Source organism: Pseudopodoces humilis, chromosome 6 (genome assembly GCF_049639895.1).
Source record: "Pseudopodoces humilis isolate 2021_Gansu_Grassland_sample_001 chromosome 6, ASM4963989v1, whole genome shotgun sequence".
Lineage (NCBI taxonomy): Eukaryota > Metazoa > Chordata > Aves > Passeriformes > Paridae > Pseudopodoces > Pseudopodoces humilis.
This window is the reverse complement of record NC_142205.1, coordinates 25146868-25171100: the sequence shown is the minus strand read 5'-3', so window position 1 is coordinate 25171100 and position 24233 is coordinate 25146868. Positions and strand designations below refer to the sequence as shown.

The 24233-nt window shown below is 39.1% G+C and overlaps 1 protein-coding gene across 1 annotated transcript in view; it reads left to right on the top strand.

Annotated features, from left to right (window-relative positions):
* The window catches only part of GABRA4 (gamma-aminobutyric acid type A receptor subunit alpha4), a 46756-nt gene extending 27612 nt beyond the window's left edge, over positions 1-19144 (top strand). The window contains exon 9 of the mRNA XM_088056230.1: positions 7107-19144. Within this exon, the coding sequence (XP_087912356.1) occupies positions 7107-7640 (534 nt within the window). The 3' untranslated portion in view covers positions 7641-19144. The remainder of the gene's footprint in view (positions 1-7106) is intronic.
* The last annotated feature ends 5089 nt before the right edge of the window (positions 19145-24233 follow it).

Genomic DNA, 24233 nt, shown 5'->3' with positions numbered 1-24233 from the left:
CTGCTTTGATTGTGGTGCCCTTTTCAGGAAGTTTTTTTTGACTGGTTGGTTTTGTGTTTGGACTTTATTTTTCACTTGGGGAGATGAAATATTCAAAATGGTGATTAGACATCTGAAGGGCTTAATTACTAAACTTCCCTGGGTAGGCATGTAGAGAACAGACTTGCTGCTTCTTAAGTGTTTGCCATGCATCTTAGGTGGATACCTACCCTGTTTCAATTCAGTGGCCAGCATGCCTACTAGATACAGACTCCCATAAATCCCACATGGGAGTCTGAGCAGACTTGAGTCCTGCCTTTTCAATACTGGAGAATTAGATTAGTAGCCAGACGCTAGGTAGTCCTTGGCATGTTAAGTTCTATTGCAGCTGCTGTTGTTATGTTGAATAATTTATAGGGGGCCATGGAGAAGGAGGGGAATTGATTCTGGAGCCAGCTTGTCTGTGCCATGGGAGGGCAAGATTGAAGGGTGGAGAAAGCAACATTTCTAACAAGGAAGGATGATCACTTGTCCTAGAATATCCAGTGGCCTAGTGGGGAAATGCTTGAGATGTGAAAAGCCCGTGTTGATATCCCTGTGACAGTCAGGGCAGATTTGAGAAGTGGCCTCCTATCACCACACCCAGTGTTCCCTTCCTGGTTGCTGGGTTACAGTAGAGGAGGACAGAGTCTTTTCCTGAGTGTCTTTTTACAGTGTGACTTAGCCGTCTTGCCTCAGGAAAGAGCTCAGAGCTGGAAGAGCTGGATACAGTTGGGTGGCTCCTTCTGCAAAGACATGTAATGTAGGCTGTGATCCTACCCGGGGCATTTCTCTGCAGCTTTGACAGCTGCTTGCTGGATGTCAAAGTGTTATCTCTCTCTCCCACTAGAACTGGGACCAGATGGTGGTGTTGTGACTTGTAAATTCTGCTGTGCACTTATCCCTGGGAAAAGAGAAGCTACTGCTTTAAGTATTGTACTACCTCAGTCCCACAGACAGATACCATTTAAATGATATCCTGTGGCAAAGATCCATTGTGAACTAGAAAATGTCTTGACCTGGAGCAGTGAGCTCTCCACTTGAGTAAACAAACAGTGCAAAAGCAGCCCTGGCATCTTGCACAGTGATGCTGTGAAGCTCTGTCATAGGGTAGAGCCTGATGCAGGTCTTCAGAAGCATCTGTATATCCAACCCCACAGCTCCTGAGCTATTTTCCAAGGAGCCCTGAGGAAGATTAGAAGAATATATCAGAATTATATTGCCAATACATGGTTTTAGTTTTAATGTGCACCTGTTTTTCAGGAGTTGATGATGGCTGTGCTTCCGAGTGATCAGAGGGCCTAAGAAGGGGATTTTCCATGCTGAGTACTACTGATACTCTGTTGGGTCAGGCAGTAAGAGCTGCTTATTTTAGAGTCACATCTCAAAAGGATGTGTCCATCATAAAAACTGTGAAGAAATTCAAAATAACAGAGACTGATTTAAAGCTGCTATGTAGAGCACTAACAGGCTACAGAAAGATGCTCTTGAGTTGCGTGAAGCAGCTGACTGTACAGTGCTGTACCAACACAAGAGTTTCTCACAGCTTGCAGTGTTCTCACTGCTTTTGTTTTTAAATACAGTCCTAAGGATTAAGTTTCCTGATGTGCTGGTAATCACTTTTATCATTGCTGCACTCTCCCCAGGACTTGGCTTGTGACTTTTAAATTATGTTCTTGTTTGTTGTACAGATTCTAGGTTGGCCTTATGATTGGAAATATGCAGTGTGGTTGTTACCAGCTCTCTTTGTTCTCTAACAAGATGACTAAGTTTGCCAGTTCAGTACTGCGTATTGCTGTGCTGATGATCCCCTTCCCTTGAACCTAAGCTCAGCTGCTGCACGCTACTTCACTTCATGCTAAATTTGCAATCTTGACTTCATTGAAGTGCAAAATTGCCTTGCTTGTCAAAAACTGGTAATACATACAAAACAATCCAGTACTTTATTTTTTTTGGCTCAAGTTGAGGCTTACATAGACTTAGAAATAGTTTCAGAATTTCCACTTTATGTGAGCAGCTGTTTATGGTATACAAACCATGTTAAATATTGAAGAATTTAGATTGACTCATATTTGTGCATCATTTTAGTGCTGTAGTAAACAGCAGTATCCATCGAAGTTGAGCTTAAATGGAAAAGCAAATGATGTGTGAGTTGATTTTTGGCAATAGATTTTTTGTAGGAGATTTTTCGTTTGTTCTATATTCTGTCATAGAAGCTGACCATCAAACTTACTCCACAAATCTGCCACAGTATTTAACAATAAACTGTATAGATTTATCCTGAACTATGCTAACAGCATCTTTCATTGTATTATTCATGGTTAATAGCGTGCAAATTCATTGGTCAAGGGAAGGATATGGCATTAATTACCACATTTTGCACACACCTGTAAGGAGGCTGCTTTAGATGTCCTATCTTCAAGCCAAATGAAATGGACTTTTTGGTCTAGTACTAGCAAAAGGGCATCTTGCATCAGGACATTACACATAGGAAGAATTTGAACTCAATAATTCTTTCCCTAATCTAGTTATTTTAAAGATAAAATGCATGAGAAATAGCATATGATGCTTAAAATTAAAGTAAAATCTCTATTCCTTTTAAAGCAGTAAATACTTCAAAAGCTTTTTGCATGTTACATGCTATGTGACAAAATTTGTCTGATTGAATTTAACCCCCTGTCCTATCCTACAGCCTCCTTCCTCCTCAGTGAATTATGCTTATGCATAGGGTGGGAGTTTTCTAAACCTGTTTTACTGAGCACGTTTGTTGTTTTGCTTTCTTTTTATAGCTGTATTTACTAAGGAAATATTCATTTGGATAGAAAGGAGGAGTAATTATCAATCTCTTCTGAAAAAAACTGTAGTCCACATTTCCCCATATTTGGTCAATTCCCTGGCTTCACTACACTCACCTATCAACCTCTGGCATGATCAAGGTTATGGTGATAAATGTTTGAACTCCCATCAAGACTGGAATTTAGTTTTCACTGTTGCTGATCTTAGCTGTTAAAAACAAAATAGACATTAGTGTATCCCAGCCAACCACAGAGTTTGGCCAACTGTTTTACAATTATGACAATGTATGTATTCTCAGAGCTCTTGAAAACTTTGTTTATGTGCAGACGGGAATTATGCACCCAAATCACCCAAAATTTTGAAACTCATCCATAGTGTTTCTGTCAGCAGATGTTCAGAGGCTGAATTCTCCTGACAGGATCTATAGCAGGAAGGTTTCTTCTTGAAGAAGAATGTATCAGAGTAAAGTACTTACAACTTCTGATTTGGTGGTAGTAACAATCAGAGTTTCTGGTGTGTGTGGAATTGGTTGGACCAATTGGTTGGACCTATCAGATGGGTAAGCTATTCCAAAGAAAAGATGAGGCATCATTTACCTAAGCAGAATTTGTTGTATATATGGACAGGAAATCCTTATCAGATCTATTAAGCCTGGTGCTGCACAGTGTAATAGACTGGATGTTATGATAGTTTCCAGGTTCCCGTTTTGCATTCCTGAGCTACACAATTTTAAGTGATTCCCAAAAGTCTTACTGAAATGCCTCCAGAAAATCAGAACCTTTCTCAGTCTAGAGTGAGAATGTGAAAATATGTGCACTCAGTATTTCCTGTGGAGCCCCGTCTGGACTAGCACGGCAGTTCTGTTGGCTCAGAACAATTGAGTGGTTTCCTGATTTGCCCTCATAAAATAATCCTTACTTGGATAATCCCTTCCTTTCTTGGCTTGCATTTTCATTTGGCTTCCACTTGATTTTCATGTTATGTTTCTTGGTTTTGTGCCAGTGATGGGTTGACCCTGGCTGAACACCAGGTGCCCACCAAAGCTGCTCTATCACTCCTCTCCTAAACTGAACAGGGTAGAGAAAATGTAACAAAAGGGTCAAGATAAGGACTGGGAGAGATCATTCACCAATTACCATCACGGGCATTACCATCACCAAAACAGACTCAACTTGGGGAAAATTAGTTTAATTTATTACTAGTCAAAGCAGAGTAGGGTAACAAGAAAATAAAAATTAAATCTTAAAACATCTTCCCTGCAGCCTTCTTCCTGTGCTTAGTTTGACTCCTGAATTAATCTCCTGACCTACAGTGGTTCAGGTGGATGGGAAATGGTAGCTACATGTTAGAAATGCCATTTCTGATTTCCATGTTCTGAGTGATTGGAAGGTGGCTTCCAGAGAATTAACAAAAAATGTGCCCATATTTTTGGTGCTTGTTATGCTGTGTTATTTTTTTGATCTTACAATGTTATATATTCGGGCTTTTTGTGTACATTTATGTGTATGTTATGAGAAAATTTTTTCCCTTTAAACTTTAGGTTTCTGAAGTATTGGAAATTTTCTGTCAGTAACACGAAAGCAAATGCCCAGTAAGCTTTGACACAGATACACATTTTGACCATTTGAAATAGTATAGATAATTTTATTATAAAATAGAGACTGTAAAGGAAAATAAATAGTGAATCCAATAGCAGTAGGTCTGATTTGGTCATTTAGATGATAGTTGAAGGGGGTGGGGGGGAAGATGAGGTATTATGCAAATATATTGATGGAAACAAGTTCCTACACAAGAAATGGAGATGACTGTAATGTGGGGAGCCTTACTGTTACCTCTCTGTCTTACCTGTGTCTGTAGTTGATGGTGCATGAAGAGGAAGTATACTGAGATGGTTGTTGAAAACAGGTCACGGTACAAGTGAGCAAGAACATAAAATGGTGCCTCTGTAAATTGATTGCACCTAATTTATTGCTTTGCTCTTTGGACTATTCTTTATTGCTGCATGTGGAGTGACAGCAGAAGCACTTCTAAGTTACTTGTCTAATGTAGGCAGAGAACAGGAAGGAACTGGAAGGACATGTCTTGGTTCCAGTGCAGATCTACTTTGCAGCCCCTTTCCCAGCCCATGGATTTTTGCTTCCCAGGCACTGCTTGAGAGCTTTATAATGGGTGACACATACTTGAGCAAAGCCAGGTTGTCCAAGGATCTGCATGTGGAAGATAAAACTCACCTCCTCTCATTGACTAGTGCCAGCTTCTCCATGGCACAAAGATGTTGTTTTGGGCAGTGAACATTGATGACTTCCATCTGCTTAGCTTTGCAAGCCTTCAAGTGACATGCAGCACTCCATCAGGTATCACCAAGTCTCTAGTAAACATACCCCTGTCCTGATTGTACTTTATCTCAATTTAGCAGTCTTGAAAATGGCTCTACTGTTTCTGGGTCATTGACAACCCTCGTATGAAAGTATCCAATTTGCACACCTGTGTGTACCTCTGCACTTCCCAAAGAGTGACTCAGGCTTCTCTATCAAACAGTAAAATTGGTGTTTCTTTCCGAAATACTGGTTTCTTCTGGTGTTTCTTCCAGTCCTCTGCTTCTTTGGATTGCAGATGCAGAATAATTAATAAAAGGGATTGACATGCTTCTGTGCAGGAAGGAAAGCTGAAATTTAAGGGGGATCCTTTGATATCTCAACTGTGAGCTGGCAAATACATCAGCCATGAACAGGCATAAAGCTGTGATGGTTTCAGATAAATTCATGCCAAGAGTATTGCCAGTGACAGATTTGTACTGCAATTAACAAGATTAGGAACCAGCATTCTGGTCATGATGGGAATACTATCAAGTGATTTTATATTTTTTTTTATTATTATTTTTTTAGTTTTCTTTTCAGCTTCAATTTCTCGGTTTCCTTGAGCAGAATAGTGAAGCACAACTGGTGTAGCAGACACAGTGTCACTGTTGTCACTACTCAAGGTACTACTAGTACCTTGAATAACACCTAACCTGCTCTCTGTTACTGCTCTGTCACTTTTCTGGAGAGAACTGCTGTTGGTGGAAGAGGAAAGACATCACTGCTTGCTTTCTCTCCCTCCAGTTTGTGCTGTGAGCTTTGGCAGGGTTCTCTGGGAAGGTTGGAGGGAAGGGGAGCAGAAGGCAGAGTTGGTATGGTGCAGTGCAATGCTTGGGAATGGTATCATCCGAGAGGTGTAAAACCTAGGATTTTTTATGTATAACAAGTGGTTGTTTAATCCTGTCTGTTCTTATACCTGTGTACCCTATCTGTCCTCAAGTCTTTGTCTTCTGGAAAGCAGTTAGTTTCTTAATTAGAAGATATTCATATATTGTATCTATTATATATTTTACATCATATTTAGGTGCAGGGCTGAAGGTCAGAATTCTTTAGATACTTTTCCAGAAGGAAGTTCAGGAGATGTTAGTCTTCCTCTTTAGTGTGGAGAAGAAAAGCAGAGGCCAAGTCCCACTCCCAAAAGTCAGTAGAATATTGAACTCTGATGGATTTCTATTCCTGTACTTCTTTATCTGTATTTCAGTTTCTCATGCAGCCTAATAAGTACTATCTGGTTGAAGAATATCTTTCAGGAAGACATCCAGACTTGCCTGAAGACACCAAGTGATGGAGAATTCACCACTTCTCTTAATGAAAGGAGAGGAGTAGTTGATGAAAGACTAATTTATTCGCTGGTTCAGCTGTGCCTGTCAAATTTATTGCCTATGGTTGATGTGAAAAAGCACTGGCTTTATTTCTGAAAGAATAGTAATGCAGTAACTTGATTTGCTGAATATTTGCATTTTAACAGCCTCTTCTGTAGAAGACTAGAATTCCTAGTATTTGGTAGTTATTTTTCTGGAGATATAAAGCATAAATAAACCTTCATGGCTGGTAAGTTGCATCTAGAATGCTTTTATATCATCAGAGAAATAGACATTAGAGAACCTTGTTTTGCGTTTGAGCCTGGGAAAAGCTGTGAGTCCCGAGAGTCCTTAGCTTCATGGTATTCAGTTTGTATAGGTACTGCATCACATAGAGTGTGATGCATCTAGATGTCTTCACTGGTATTCCAGCCACAGGTGAAAGGAACTCCTGTTTGTCACTTTATATGCTATTAAATCCATTTTCATGAGTTTTTGGTATCTTTGTTCTTCAGGATCAAGCTACTGGTTATATTCGTGAGTATTACTCGGACAGTGCTTGATTACAGTTTCCATTGCTTTTGTTTGAGTGTTTATTTTAAGAATGACAAGTATTTTTTTTGTAACTTTGCAGAGTACAGATGCCAATTCAAATGTGAGGAAAAGAACAAATGCCACAGTACAGTCTGAAGCTGATGGTGGGAGCCGAATTGACACAAGGCACAGCTCCGTCCAGCCTCCCTCTGTAGCTCAGGGGTCTTCTGACATTACACCCCACTCCCTTTCTGCATCAAGTCCCAACCCTTTCACACGAATCAACGCATCGGAGACATTATCTTCTGCAAGAGCTACCCCTCCAGCTCCTCCTTCTACCCCAATTTTAACTGGATTTGTATCCCAGCATGCCACAGCTGGATCCCCTTCCATTCAGCACTTGCTTGGATCTAGACTGGAGCAGATTCAGACCACCACACCTAATACATTAGGTGCATCTGCAAAGCCATCTGCTGTCATACCACCTCCTCCCCCTGCCTCCCACTCTGGCACGAGTAAGATAGACAAATATGCACGCATTTTATTTCCTGTTACCTTTGGAGCATTTAACATGGTCTACTGGGTGGTGTATCTATCCAAGGATACCATGGAAAAATCAGAAAGTCTAATGTAGTTTTGCTGCTATGTAGTAGTTCCTAAATTATACTCACATTTGATGCAGAGTTTCTTCTTTTGAAACTATTTAAAAAGGTCAGTAATTCTTATTTATAAAAGCTGTGTGCTACTTTCCCATTCTAAAGGCTGGAGTTATTGGGGATAATTAGCTAACTCTTAACAGAGTAATGGGTAACAGTAATGGGTCTTCCTCCCTTCAGCCAGCAATGAACCAACACTTGCTTGAGACAAGCTACTCTGGCTGCACAGAGCTTGCATTTGGAAGGAACATGCACCCGAAAAAAATCAGAGGCAGAGGTGCACAGCTGTGCAGAGGAACACATCTGACTGCTAGGAATATGCATGCTGGCTATTACAAATGCCTGAGGCACCCAGCACTGCTGTCTGGACACAGCATTGCATTCTCTTGAGTGTGAGGTCTATGTCCTGAATATTTTGACAGTGATTGCTAGAAAAGGACTTTCCTTGCTAGATTAAAATTGAAGGAATGGGGGGAAGAAAATCAATAGTGGCATAAATAAAGAGAGTCCAGCCTGGGAGAGTGCAACTCCAGGAAAGTTATGCAAAGGAGTTGTAGAGCTCCATATATTTTTACTAAGCATTATTTTGCATTGTAACCTGGGAAATTCTCACACCGAACTAATAATGAGTGAACCTTGTAAAATCTGAAATCTGATGTAATTCTCAAAATTGGATTTTCTCGTTTGGTAAGGTGATCTTAAGTGGGCGATTCTTCTTTGACCTTGCTGACCAGCTTGAGTGGATTTATTCCTAAATTACATAAATTGTAGTAGATGAGAGCCAGGCCACAATGTTCAACTTTTTGTTTGAATTCTTTGCTTTTTCCTTGGATGCTCTGGGGGTTTGGATTTTGGTTTGTTTTTTGTTTTTTTTCCCCATAGTTTTCAGTTACACTCCTGATTTCCTTTAAACACATATTCTATTGTCTCTCCCCTCCCCCACCCTTTGTAATGTTTGTATCAAGTCAAATTTTCAACATGGTTTTAAAAGTGGCTTCAAAATTAAGCAAACAAAAGTCCCATTTCCTCTGCAGAGAGGAGTATGGCATGTCACTGAGTGAATGAAAGGCATCCTTTTTGAGAAGGACTGCTGTGATAGAAATAAGAAAGTAAACTTTCTAGGTGAATCCCAGGCTAAAGAAGTTAATTTATGATCATTTTTTTTTTATTTTAAGCTGTGGCATAGATAGGTGCTTTTCTTACCAAATTGCAGTATGCAAGCAGGCAACATTATTAAAGAACTGAATAGTTAAACCTGATAGAAATCATGATCATAAACATTATTTTCAATAGAACAGGTAGAAAACATACTGCTAATAAGTACAAGAAACGTTTGTACAGATCTGTCTGGCTTGGCAAATGGTTATTGTTTCAGTGCAGGTGCCAAGTGAAAATCAAAGGCCAAACTCTCAGCTATGATCTGGCTGTGCCTTTAAAGGGTCTGGGCTGATCCTAAGCTTCAGTTGGTTGACTAGCAGATTGGTAGCCTATTGTCAAAGTCTGATGCTGCAGGGCATGACACTGGGGTGAGTGTTGAGTGGTTCTGTGCCCAGATAACGAGACCACAAGCTGCTGGCACCAATGGCATGTGTAAGACTGCCCTAGACTCTGCTGGGACAAGAGTCAGGGTAAAAAGACCCCACAATGGTGAAACTATGACTGTGCCTCTGTCTCTCCAAGCCTTTTAGCCAGCTCAGGGCTGAGATCTTTAACTTATGGGACCTGGGAGATAGCTGGCAAGAGACACTACAGTGTGTAGTATGGATCCCAGACAGTTCTTTCATGTGTCATAATGAACTGTAGATGACAGAATGCAGTGGAAATGTCTTACGTAACTTTATTATAATGGAGTGATACAAACAGTTGCCTTAGTCTTTCTTTTACTTAAGGGATGCTCTCCAAAGGCCAGGTATGGTTCTTTGCTTTTTCGACTTTTATATCTAGAAGGTGCCTGAGATTACAGCACTTTCTAGAAAAACATTGTGTGGCATATCACAGAACTGGAAATGGAGCACTGGTGCGAGATCTCTAACTGCAGTAGTTCATATCTCTGGATGGATTGCTAGTTGCTGTAGCTGTTTCCTCTCTAATTAGGTCACATTTGTTACAAATAGTTAGAATAGAAGATAGTAGGCAAAAGATTAATTATTTGGTAAAGCCAGAATAAACAAAGCTAAATATCTGGCAATTATTGATTATAACTGTGCAAATAATAAAATACTTCTAGCATGACGAGCGGTGAACTGATGTGTGGAGAACCTAGTACTTGCACCAGAAGTTACTGAAATTAGTCCTTGCTTTCCTCTGTGATGAAAACAAAGAATATTGGTTTTCAAGAATGTTTTCTCACAGGAAGAGCTTTAAACAATTAATGAGAAACAGTTGTCTGTTCCTTCCACCCATCCCTGTATAATGATTTTAATTATTTTAATGATTTTTTCTAGTGCATTGTTCATTGGGATCAACACTAGCTCAGGCTAAGATTGATCTAAATGTGCTGCTTGAATTCACTTGTAGGTTCTGTTTAATTTTAAAGACTTATAAGGAGGAAAAAAGATTGCAAAAAAAAATTTCCAAATATTTATTTCTATGCTTCCATTTTGGGAGAAATTTTTAATGATACCACAGAAAAATTAGTGTTTTAATGATACCACAGAAAAAATTATCTAATTTAAATCTGCCAGTTATTTCTGGAGTACCTTCCAACACTTCCATGCCTAAATTCAAAATGAAGTATATTTAAAAAAAAACATTAGGAGTCTAGGACTAATTTATTGAACTGTACTACATTTTTATGTTGCAGCATATGAAGAAATTGCCATAGTTACCTTTCCAAAGTACATGTGGACAATGTAAATAGGAATTTATTGTTAACAGTTGTTTTTCATTATTTTTAATCTCCCTGGATGATCAGAAATAGTAAAACAACAAAGAGCCTGCAAAATACTCAGTGACACCATAACTTGGAAGTGAAAAAGGAGGAATATGCTTAATATAGCAGCCCAAATGTTCAAAACTGCTTACTAAAATCATAAGGAAGAGCATTTCAGGTGTCATTTCAGTGACCAAATAGCTTATTAGAGATGAACTTCAGGGAGATGAACTCTACAAGAGCTATATTTTTAGTTTTTTGTTCTTTTTTTCTATTGGCTTTGTTGAACAATTTTTTTTTTTTTTGACAGTATCATAGTGGTTTATAACTAACCAAACACTTCAGATAAGTTCATGTCTATCAACAGGAAAGGCAATTGGATAGAAAGACAAAAATCTTTACAAGGAAACAGAGATAGTTCTCCACTGACATTTCCTCTGAGACATTGTTAGCAGCAGCAAAACTGCTCCAGATTGCAGTGATGCAGCCCTGACCACTAATGCATTCATTTGAGAAAAACAGTTAAAAACTTGGTTCAGGAAGATTGCCTTCACAGGAACTGAAGTGTGGTTTGTAGTCAATTGTGAGCCCACTATTAACAGGTTTCACTGCAATTGTGAGAACAATGAAGATGAGAAAGGTGGCAAACTTAGACCCCAGTCCTTCAAGGAGACCTGAACTCTTAGAGCTCACCAGCAGTACTAAAATCTGGTTTTCCTCCTATTAAAATGGACTTGTCTTCATCAAATGGATGTTGGTAGTGCATTTCTTCTCCCATGTGTCTCAGAAGTAGAAAAAAGTAGACTTTTTAAAATGTTATCTACTCTACATTACCCTTTGATCAGGCAAGAAAACTGCATGATAATTGAATGAAAGAGGTAAATAGTTTAATTAGGAATGTGATTAGAGCTCTTCTGTTAACAGGAGCTAAGAGTTATTGATTACAGGGTGTTCAAGTGTAGCCTTTGGCATCTCATCATCTTCATCATTCAGAATGGACCTTACAAAAAATGGTGCCAAGTAAATGTATTTAATAGGATTTAACCAGTATTTCTACAAAAACCTGAATGAACTCAGCTTTTTGATATGCCCAGAATTCCATATTCTTCCACTGTATTGTGTATGTCCTGTATGTCATTTGGCCTCAGTGTACCTTAATGCTGTAGCTCATTGTCTGTATGCCAGGTGAGAATCTCAGGGTATGCAGTGTCTATTTATCCAATTTATCCAAAGCCTAGCTTCCCATATTCCTTGTTCTGTTGGAAGTGTAGGGAAGGAAGAAATTTCTTCCGGAATGGAAGAAATGACACACAGGCTTTGTAGGAGACACACATCGGCCATCTGGGATGTTTTCCCATGAGTTCTGCACGTGTCTTAGGAGAAGCTTTTTCAGTGTACTATAGCACACTATACATCCAAATCCCAAAAGCTGCCAAGAGGTTTGGATAGCAGAGTAGATCATGGACTTTGCACACTTCTTATAACTTTTGCTTGACTTAGAAGATTAAAGAGGAAAGAAATTTTGGTGTACCTTGTCTTCTGGGGACTTGCCAAGAGGGTTTGACCTCACTAAGATAGAAGGGGTTTGTGTGGCTAGCACTGTTACGAATTGCAATACAGACAGCTGACAAAAATCACCCTTGGTATTATTTAATCCTAGTACTGAATAATAGATTAGAAAATAGCAGCTGTGGTGTTGAGAAGCCTAGGTTTAGTATAACATCTGCTGATGATATCAATCAAGCCAAGGATGATCTAAGTTGTAGAAGTCCTACAGAACTGCAGGGCTACACAGCAGGAAGTTTGCAGCAGGTCAGTGATAAGTGGGGAGAAAAGGAGGTGCTTCCCTTCATACTTTGACAGGAGTAAAGCAATAAAGCATAAGCAGTACAGTTCCTCCATTTGTATTTGGTAGAACAAAACTGCTTAAACAAAATCTCATACTCAGTGAAAATCTGAGGAACAAATAGCATTACTGAGGCCAGTATTAACCACCAGACACCATCCCCAAAAAGGAGGCAAAAAAATCCAGGAAAAAAAATTTAAGTAAATTAAATGACAGTAGCATCTTTTAAACTTATTTATTTATTTATTTTCAAGACCTTGTATTTCTTTCACTGTGGGCTTCCAAGGTGAGTTTACATTTTTAAAAGAACCTCTGCTGGTATCCACTGACACCAATATGTGTTTTTCATTTACTTCAGCGCACTTTAAATGGGAAGTTTACTGGAAGGAAAAATGTGCCATTTTGAAAGTCTGGTATGTTTTAATTTGTACAATCTTCATTTGCAGGACTCTCCTCAGAGTCAAGATGTAGCTATTTTGGAGAATGTGAGTGTGGTGAGAGTTTCAGCGTGTTCTGAGTAAATCAGACTTTGAAAGTAAATTTTTGCCACATCCCAGGCAAGTGAGAGTAGTGCAAAGTACAGAGCACCCTGTAAAGATCTCTCTTTGCTAATGTTATATTCTGTGTTAACTGGAGGGAATGAAAAATGCAATAAAGTAAGTTCTTGTAAAATTGATAGAATTTGCAAAACATACTCTGTTTTATTTTTAGAAATGTGGCAGGTATTTATTTCAGAATTGAATAGCATTGTCTTCTAGTCCATAACTTACTGCATATAAAAATATTTCTTAGACTTTCTTATGCTTTTTGTGCTATTCCACTGGAAAGGATTTCAAAGAAAACTAGTTAATATCCATTGCAGTTCACTATATTTTTTGGTAATAATTCTATTTTCATTTTCTTGTGCAAGAGGAATTGAGAGCATGATGGCTTCTTCTAAATAAAAACAACAGCAGCAAAACAAAAGCCTTGGACATTCCCTGTTTTAGAAAACCTTCCAAACTCCCATCATTTTTTGAATGATTTTTTTTAAAAAAACCATAATTTTAGCATTTAAAAATACTAATGCTGTTGCAGCTTGGATACATATTTACATATATCCCTTGAAATAATAAAATTTCCCTAAATTTTAAGGAGGCAAACTCAAGATGCACTTGCTAATAGCTCTGTATTGAAAGAGTACCTTTTTGGATGGAAAACACCTTGTGAGGTAGGTATTTTTTTTTTTATTGCTATCTTCATATAACTATTATCAAGAAAAAGATCTGGAGGAAGAATGTGGTATTACTGAATTAATCTTCAAATAGCATGAAGATCTGGGTTATTTCCTGCTGGTCATCTTGCTGTTGTGTCAACATTTGCTTAGTGTTTTTGTGAATGCTGTATCCAGGTTGCTGTTAACTGACATAGCAATCTATGGATGATCTGATGACATAAAGAAACACTAAAGGAAATCGTTGTTTGTATGTTTTCATCCTTGCAAAAAACTTAACTGGAATTTGGTAGAAGAATCAGATGAAAGTATGAAGCACTCAGCTGTACTCCTGAGCTCAGTACACTGAAAAATTTAGTTGAGTACTGCTTTGTCTTGCATCATCATCTTGTGCTGGTGGCTCATCTCCATGGTAAGTAAAACTGTTATGAGGATAGAGCACTCAGAAGTAAAGAATGTCTACAAGTATTTCTTCAAAGCTATTTTGAAATGAGGTAGCTAACCTTATTACTAACAGTAATGTCAGAGAATGCTTTATATTTGCAAGCTTGAAAATCACTGTCCTGTTAGGATGTACCAGGTTGTTGAATGAAATTTTCGTAAATAGATGATTCTGTATGTACATGTATTTAATTTTTTGTTAATTTGTGACAGCATTCTCTATCACCAAATGAGTGGTGGAGATTTGAGGTGTTTCAGATAACCAGAGTTCTTGAGCAATTAATTTAAAATATTTGTTTCATGCCTTTGAAAATCAATGCCACCAGTGCTTTTGTGGTGAAAAATTAATTCACCTGTGAAAAATCCTGGCCTTGAATACTCAACCCATGTTTGAAGGGCTGATGAAGCACACTGGGCAGGGCAGGACTCAGGGTATGTTTATTCTAAGAAGCTTCTGAATTGTACATGACTTATGTCCTGCCATCTTTTGAAACAGTCTTCACCAGAGAGACTACAAGCAGAATCCATGGGCAACCTTTTTTTAAGGCTCCACCATAAAACAGTATTACTGCTGAATGTAGTGCTCTCACCGTCTTGTTTATGGCCTTGCTTTGTGTGTGGGGAAGTGTTTCAGTGCTTGTGGGGGAGCAGGCTGAAACAACTTGTCTAGCTAAACCCCCAAGTTCATCTTGTTTCCTTTTGGCTGGTTAGTAGTACTGGGATCTGTCTGACCTGGCTCCCATCTTAGTGCTGGTACAAAGGAGGGTGTGAGGAGCCTGGATTGATGCTTTGAGCTGGGTTAATGCTGGTGTGAAACTGAGGTCTGTGGTCTGAGGAGTCTTGTCTTACCTCCACTGTCATTAAAACAGAGGATCTCTCAGGTTTTCTCAAATCTCTGGTGCTCCCTGTGCTTATTTTTCCCCAACTAAGGTGATTTTGTGAATTATATCAATGACAAATCATGGACTAAAAAAATCCAAACCAAAACCAAAAAAAGTGGCCAGGATTTTTGAAAGAGTCAAAATCAATGAAGTTATTTGAAGAGAGAGAAAAGGAAGAGAAGGGAAAACACGAGTATGGATGAAAAATTTAGTTTCTTGCTACCAAGCAGTTATTTTAAGATATGTCCTATTAGAGGTACTAGAACTGCATCTGGCAGGAAACAGCCTAGAAATAATTATTTCTTCATTATAAGTATAATGAGAAAGTAATAAAGAAAAGTGTCTAATGTCCTATTATAAACATTTGTGTTCCATTGAAGCTGTTTTTGAAAATGGTATTTTCATTGTCAGCCAGGAAGAATTAGGAGACAGAATGGGAAGTGAAAAAAAAATTAGTTTTATTAAGTATTACTGTTTCCCTTTGTTTTAGAACATTTCTCAACCAAAAATGTAAACAGTAACATTTTAAAAAAATTATTTCTGGGGCTCTATATATTCAATTTTCAGTAATGAAGCACTTTGGAATGTTTAGCATTCAACTTGCTTTATGTTTAAGAGACTAAATAGAGAGAATGCTGTTTCTGATTTAATTGAGTTGTCAGAGGGGATGTGGGTGAAAAAAACAGCTTTCATTACAGTAACAACCAGGTTTTTTTTAAAAAGTATCATGCTTTCCTACTAAATCTGAGGACTTCATTCTTGCACCTGAATTCATGGGAGCTGTTGAGTGCTGAGCAGTTCTTATAATCCAGTCAGTGCTACAGCTTGTGGGCTGCACCCGCATTTAAAGTTGCCATGTCTGAAAATGCTCATGCACAACTTGGCACTTGCCCAGCATGGATCCCACAAGAGGCAAAGGTGTGTGTGTGTAGCCCACTGTGGGTGTGTGAGCTGTTATCTTGCTCATGTGGGAGAAGATGGGAGTCTGTGGTCAGAAACAGAGGGTAAAGAGAGTGTGACTGCCTCTTTCAGAGGCTGAGCAGAGCTTTTATTGGATTAAGCCACCTATGAAAATGCCCCCTAAACTCTTTTCCAAATAAACAGCTTTGGAGCAAGCTGAATGCAATGTGGAATTCTACTCCAACTGCAAATTCTGCACGAGGATCAGCACAGTCAGTCTCCCATGAGGTTTCTGATGCTGTGGCTAGAAGACTGAAAAGATGTGAGGTAGCTCCTGCTGCCAGCTGGAATGCCTTCATGTTGCTGTGCATCCAAGCTGTCCTGTAGTGCAACAGGGTCCTTGGAATAATGGGGATGGGATGGAAAATACTTTTTTGGAATACAAAATAGGGCAGAATGGAAACTTCCTTCAGATCAATGCTGCTCATATGCACTGTAACAGCACAGAACATCCCAGAGGAGCACCAAGGTGTCTTGCAGTCTTGTCTTCTCCTTGCTTATCTGCTAAATGTTTTGAAATGGAGAGTGGTGAGAATGACAGATGCAGGTCTGGTAATGAAACAGAACATGCTTAGTGCTGCTGCCTGGTAAGTACCCACAGTCTTCTTCCAGCAGCATGTGGGCCTTCCCAGAGATAGAACTGCATCGCTGACTTTTCTGTAGGTATAATTATTATGCCCCTACCATCTCTCCTGTAACTTAAACATTGGAACAAGGGGGTTTCCCTTTGACACTCTATTTTGTTGCATAATTATGATGAAGAAAATAAAGCTGAATTCTTCTCATTTTTTAAAACTTTTTTTTTTTTAAGAGGTTTCCTCATCTGCACATGTGGAAATCATAAGCTCCACTGCAAACTTCAGGAAGGTAGGAAACATTTCTATGCAAACTTCTGTCTATGATTATGTCACAAAGATAGTTTTTGTTTTCAAATAAAATCTCTAATTTGGAGAATATTTAGTTAAAACCTCTGAAATTTAAATACAAAAATAATTTATCTGTACTGAAAATGTGAATTTTATTTGTAGATATTTCACTTAGGAAGGTAAGGTGAAATGTATGTGGGTTTTCTGTTAAGCTAAACCAGATGCTTAGCCATGGGACATTCAGTAGCCATTTCATAAATACATGGATTGTATTTTTTCTCCTTTGGAGAATGTGGAGACAGTATATAAACAGAAGGTGGGAAAATTCTGTGGAGAGGTTTTAAAATGCTACTTCTCACTTCCTTTCTAGCTATCATATATGTAAATATAGTGAAATCAGATAAGTGAGTGAAAAAAATACATTCTTTGATCTTCACATTTTCAGTTGGTCTTACTAAGTATGCAATCAACTAGCTTCCCTTCCTCCAATTATACTTCCAAGTTTTCTTTCTGCTATGCCATAGGTGAACTGTGGAAGATCTAGGAATTTTTAGGTTCAATTAATCAGTCCAGTTAGGAGGGCACTCAGTGCTGGCCTTGATGAGTTAGGAGCATGTTTGTTTCAGTGATGGAGCAATCTGTTCAGCAGGAGAAGGTATCCCAGTTCTGGATAAGAACAGCTGAGGCATTTTGCTGAGGTAAGATGTAAGAGTTGGAGTAGGCTTAAGGACTGCTCATTAGCTGTTTTAAACTTCCCAGATGAACAATCCAAACCCTCTCTTTGGCATGTTCTGCTGCTTTTGCACTGTTATGATTTGTTCAAGTTCTGTCCCTGACTTTGCTCCCTTGCCTTGTGGCTGAGGAGCACCAGTTTCTTGGGATGGTGTGGGATTCCCATGCCTTCCCTTTAGCCATGGGTTCTCTATGCATCACATCTCCATGAGCAGGTGGACAGCAGAATCTGGGCAGGGAGAGGGTGGTGTGCATCCATGCCAGTGGCAGATAAACCCTGGCAGTCAAGGCAAACTATGAGTAGGGTCAGAGTCCTAAAGTATGGTGTGTAAGGATTTTTGGGTGGGCTTCAAGATCCAGTGCTAATGCAGTGGCAGAAACCAACTTTGGCTTCTTGAAAGGTCAGTTGTAGAACAGACAAAAGGTTTTCAGGTTTCTAAATTTTCTGGACGACTGCTAGCCCTGCCAGCCCACTTGTGCTCAGTGCTGCATCACTAGCAAGCATACAGAACAGAGACAGTATGTTAAAAGTCTATCTGCAGGCACAGTATTTACTTGCTGGTAGTAAGTAAGTAAGGCACCTAGAAGTTGCCTTGGGTACCTTTTTCTCCTCACCTTTACCTACCACCCTTGCACTCTGCCAGTCCTGCTAGTTCTGACGTTCCAAATTGCTGGGGCACTTCGGTGAGCTGTTAAAATCAGTCCATCTGACAAATGATGAGGAACATCCTTTCTCTCACTCTTTCTACTCACAAATTCAGTTAAGAGGCAGAGTGGGAGATATCAACTTCTGTTTAAATTTGAAGTTTGAGATCTATATCAACTGAAGAACCAAATAAAAAATTAATTTATATGTGATATGCAGTAGCTGCTATATCTTGTGTCATTTTAAAGCTGAAAATTAAAAGAAATAAAGAAAAAATCAACAAAAAAGGTGGTATTTACTGATATTTTGTTTAACTGTAAACTTTTCTTTTCCTGAGAAACCCTGTCCATTGCAGCCAAAACATCTGGGTTTAGGCTTAGACATTGCAAGCAAGACTCTCAATTAAAAATACAAAGCTTTTGGAAGTACTTTTATCTTTTTTTTTCTGTAAAAGTATTGGCATGCAAAAAATATACACTTAAAGCAAGCATAGTGAAAATGCTTTTTAAACACCCCATATAGGAAAGTCCTATCTTCTCTGTCAAGAACTTAGTACTTCTGCAATGTCACTGTCCTAGATGCATGTTGCAAGAGTTCCTGTGCCATGCCAAGTTCTGATATTTATCCCTTTGTATTGGCTCATACATGGGGAAAAATGGAAAGGTAATCAAAGCAAGGGAAGCCTTTGGTTGAATTCTTTTACACTATTCTTGGTGCACATTTTAGTTGCATGGAACAATGTGGCTGGGAAGATTTGAATAATCCGAGGTTAACTAAATTATTTGAATGATATGTTCAATGCTGGTCACCTGACTATACTAACAAACTTAAAAAGGTGGTTTGATAGCTGTCAACTTGTTTTGCTATTGTGCAGCTTAACTGTTACCTTCCTGTACTATGAACATCTATGTATTTGGAAAATAAATCCATCTTGCAAGAAAGATTGTAAAAAAAAAAATTGTTCCTATTATACTCCAGTGTATATTGCTGATGTCAAATAAAATACAATTGTGAGAGTTCTTAAACACTTGTCTTTCTAATTGTGGCCTGAAGCAGAAAGAGGAAGGAATACAGTAAACCTCTTTAATATGGATTGTCTTGAAATTATTGCTGTAACATTAATGCTAGATAAATGATTCCATCAACCTGATGTTTTAGATATCCACAGATCAAGGGATGGGTTTCATGAGCAATATGATGAATGTTAATCTGTTTTATTATTTATTAAGATGGCAGACCAGTCTACTGATGTGTCATTGTCATTATGTCAACAAGCTAAAAGCTAAATGAATTACCTTGCCTTTCTCACAGAAACAAACAGATAATACACAGATTAGCAATGCTCACTTTATTATCTATTTCAGTGATTTTTTTTATTCCTGTGAGGTAATCTAAGAGCACTTCTTTCTTACCTTACCTGCCAACAGACCATCTGTCACCTTCTCTATTTCTTCACAGTACCTAAAGTGATTTTCTATTATTCTGCACTTGGACCTGGCAAAGTTTCTGTGCATTAGAAGCCATAGACTTGTAAAAACTGTTTCAGCAAAAATGAACTATAGCTTGCAGAAAATATGAGTATAGAGGCATGTATGGAGAAATCATTTCAGTATGAGTAGTGGCCCATGCAAAGCAGGGAGTGGGGAACCCTTATTTCTTTTGCTAAGTGTGGCCAGGACCATCAAATCCCTTTGCAGGCTGAGCTGAAAGCTGTCAGAATGGCTTACAGCGCTGCAAAGTGCTGTAATTGCTGCTTGCTTCGGGGACAGATGTTGATGCCAAGAAATCTGCTATGTTTGACAACCACAGCTAGATCATAGATCTGGGAGACTACAGCCCTTTCTCCTAGCTTCCGTGGCTGTCATTTTTAAGCCTGTAGCACAAATTAGTCATACATGCTGCTGCTGCCACTTAATGTTGCATGGCGTGATGCTACCCACCCCACATCTCACATTTTACTCATGTCACTCGCATCGATCAGATGGGGATTTCTGCTGTTAGGTTATAGACAAGGCCTGTTTAGCATCCCAGGAGAGTTTCAGTGGATATGCTGGAGTCAGGTTCTATGTAATCAGAACTATGGCTGCTGGTAGTATAAGAGGAGTTTCAGCCTGCAGGCTGAAAATTATCAGGAACTTTACCTGGGCTGGTGAAAAACACCTCCTAAATTAATTTTTAATACCTCTTTGTATACTGGGTGTGTTTCTTAAGAGCACTAGATCCATTTCTGGTAGTTAGGAGCATGAGACATCTGTTGTATATATTTTAAGTCTGAATTTAAGAGAATTGAGCCTGTTTTCTGCCCGAGTGGTCTTAGTGTGGTCCCATGAAATATCTGAGATTGAGCTGGGAATAGGTGCTCTCAATTCCCATTAAAATATATTTACTTTTATATGTAGTACTTAGTACTTCTCCTAAGAGAAAAAACACAGCTGAGGACTTGGTTGTGGAAGTCAGGTTCTGGCTTTTTGCCTACCACTGCCTTCTGCCCTTTTTCCTCCTTCCTTTCTGCAGGGATCAGTCTCAAATTTGTATTCTCGGATTTGTATTTGGATGCTCTTTTGGAATGGTCCTGGAGAAGACACAATTAAGTATGCTGTTACTTGAAAGGCAGTCTTGGTCTCAAATGCTGAATATCAGCGTTCATCTGGTGAAGAGCCTCTGACCTGGTATGTGTGTAAAAGAAAAATCTGCTCAGCCTGTTCATTGGTCTGAAATGATAAGACTAAAATTTTCTAGGAAACCAGCTAGATGACAGCCGCAGATGTATGTGAAGAAGCACCTGGGGACAGGCTGGATGTAGCTCACGTGACGTTTCATAGCTTATGCTAGCAATTGTCGTGTCAGGAGGGCAGCCAGTGCAGGCACAGAGAGACAGGAAGTTGTATCAACTTCAGCACAGCCCAGTGAGCCTGGAGGAGAAATTCAAGATACAAGGTGAAGGGTAGTCCTGGTCTGAGCGCAGGAAGGAGCCGGTAGCACCCTGATGCTATTAGGGAAGGGAAGATGAAGGTGTGAGTTTATTTGATTAAGCCAGCAAAATTTAGAGAAATTATAGATCAAAGGCTTGTTTTTCAGATTTGCTGGAGGGTCTTTAAGAGGAATAGAGAATTTACCTGTATCGCTGAACTGCTTTAATGCTGATGAAAGCCTTTGGATGGGAATTATGCATCAGCCCTGATGGATAGTGTGAAAGGAAACTTGCTGGAGACCTAGCAGGTGTGAAGTTGTTGGGGAAAATTGCCAAAGGCAGTCTAGGATGGGCAATATGTCCAGATGCACCCATTGTATTTATTGCAATTTTAGCTCTTTTTCTTAAGTGACTTTTTCTGTTTGTTCTGTGGAGAATTTTACTTTCTCGACTAGAAAATTTCATTTCAAACTACAGGAAATTCATTAAAAATGCATTGAAGTATTTTCTTTTCCAGACGACAAGAAGCTGAATAAAAAGCTACTCTGAAGTGTCATTCACAGCATGGGAGAGCCTGCCAAAATGAGACAAGCAGCTCAGGGCTCCCTGGTGTTCTATCTGCTGGGGGTTTTTGGTGTTTGGTTTTTTTTGTTTTTTGTTTGTGCTTTTTTGTTGTTTTTTTTTTAAAATCATTGCAGATGGAGGTGTTGTTACATCCTTCCTTTACAAGGCTAATGATTAGAGCATTTTTCTTTAAAAGACATTGAAAGCCTTTTGCCTGTTTTACAACATGTATATAGGTGCCAGCTCCCATCTGACATAAAAAAACCTGTGTGCATAATATAAGCAACCACAGCCAGCAGGCCATTGTAGCAAAGGAAAAACCTGTGGGGTTCCTTGAAGCATAGTAAATGGTATTTTGCTTCAGGATTCTGTCCAGGATCTGAAGATGAAAGAGGTGTATTATTCCATATCTGGTTCAAGAGATAATTTCAGACATGTTTTTCACAGTGTTTCTGGATGCCTTGTCTGAGGAACTTGTGCATGCAGGAAGCTTTAGCACCAGGTAATGTTGTAAATGGAGTTTGAACAGGCGTGTTAGAATGCCTACAGATTTGTCCCTGAAGGGAACTGGACTCAGCTGAAGAGGCCCAAATGCTGTGTGGGTTGTATGGACACAATTCCAGCCATGGGAAGGCTATTTTCTGCCAGGGACACAACCATCCTTGGAGTTCTACCCCAGATTTATGACTAGGTGTTATAGTGGTGTCAATATGGGGCTCAAAGAGAGAATTTGTAAGGGTAGAGGTGTCCAGTTGGAAGTTAAATGGGCCTGATTATTTGCACAAGTCTGGGCCTGTCTGAATTATTTTTGCTACTTCAATATACCAGCCTCTTTTTTTACCATGCATTTGACTTTGATTCCTCTATTTATCCTCCTTAATAACAGTCTTTTCTTTTATGGAAATGAATTACATCTGTCAGTTCAGGCTGGAAGTTGTGCTTGTTTTTTTTCTAAATTTCCAGCTCCTCTTAACAGTATTGCATCTGCGCTATGTGATTCATTGTGAGCTATAAAGCTCAGCAGTACTTTGGAGACAGTGTGCAAGCTCTGCTTTGTACATTGACAGCTGAAGGTCAAGAAGCTGGGATGCCTTAGGAATGCAGAAACACACCCCTACCAGATTCCATTCCATTTCCCTGGCCATCACAGGGAAAAAAGGTATTTGAGATGTGTTTCCATTCTCTCCATGTGGCTCCAAGCCGTGTCTGAGAACTCGTGCAACTGGCATGATTTTAAGGCCCTTTTACTATGTTTTAAATTTATCATATAAGATTACAATAAATACCATCTTCGGAGAGCAAATGTGATACATTTTATCCTCTAATTTGAGAAAATATTATAACTGTTTATGAATGTAACAACATAAGTCGAGTAATTGTTAAGTCTGCTGAATTTCTCTTTCTGTGCTCTTGAGAGCCTGGGATCCTAACAACGTCTTGGGCCTTGATAATTTTCACATTTGCCTAGATTAGCTAAAACGTCAATATTGTTGCTTCTGAATATATTTAGTTATCAAACTTGTGGCCACTTATATATCATGGCATCTGTCATATCTTTTTCAATCAGTTCTTACATAATGCATGTTTTATCTTGCCCTTTTTTCCATATGTTGTTGTCAATAAGCTGCTTTCTAAAATACAAGTAATTAGTCTTCTCTGGGATATGAATAGAACCACATGAAAATAAATGGCCATCAGTTTGATATTGCAAATGGTGATGGGGAGGGTTGGTTTAGTAAATTTTGAAATTTGTTAAAAAATACATGTGTCTATACTGAGAAAGGTCTGGAAAGAGCTTATCTCTAATGGATTGCTCAGTTCTCTATCCGAGGTGTCTGGGGGCAAAGCTGGGTAAGTAGGTATATCAAAATCTACGTAATAAAATTTTTGTGCATCTGCTGGATATGTCTTTTAAGTGCTTAGGCATTGAGTGCTCTCTCTGTTGGAATGCAAAACCTGTGCATTTAAATGCTACCAGTAAGGAAGAAATATGCTCTCATCAGAGGGAAAAATTGATAAGGTGTGCTAGAAACAGGAGACCTGCAGAGTTTGCTGGGAAAACAAAACAAAAAAATACTGTTAGCAGCAACCCACACAGAGTTTTTAGTCTGGAGAAAACACATCTCACTGTAAATCTGAGTGAAGCCCAAAGAAGTAGTTGAGGAAAGATTGGGATACACTGTCTTCTCAGTTTTCCTTTGAGCCACCTCCTGACAGTTCCTCTTTAGCATCCTAATCTTTGAAATCCCTTTCTGAGACACCCGAGCTCTCAGACATAGGATAAGGTGTCAGGGATCCCAGATGAGGAAAAGCAACAGCCTCTCCTATGAACTTCTGGATTGCGAACCCTGGACTAAAGCCAGCACAACATTTTAGGTGCTGGTTCCTCCCGCTGAAATCCAACATCCAGACCTATAGTAAAGTTTGAACTTAAACCCCAGCAGATGCAATGTCATACAGATACCATGGCAAAGCCCTTTCTTCCTGCATTTTTTTTTTTTCCTTTGGGGAGGAGGAGAGAAAGACAGGTAACAGGGAAGGTAAAGCTGGACAATGGATGGGAGGAAAAGACGACTCTATTCTCAGGTAATACATAATTTGAATAACATAGTTCTCTAAAGGGTCACGGTTTTCATGTC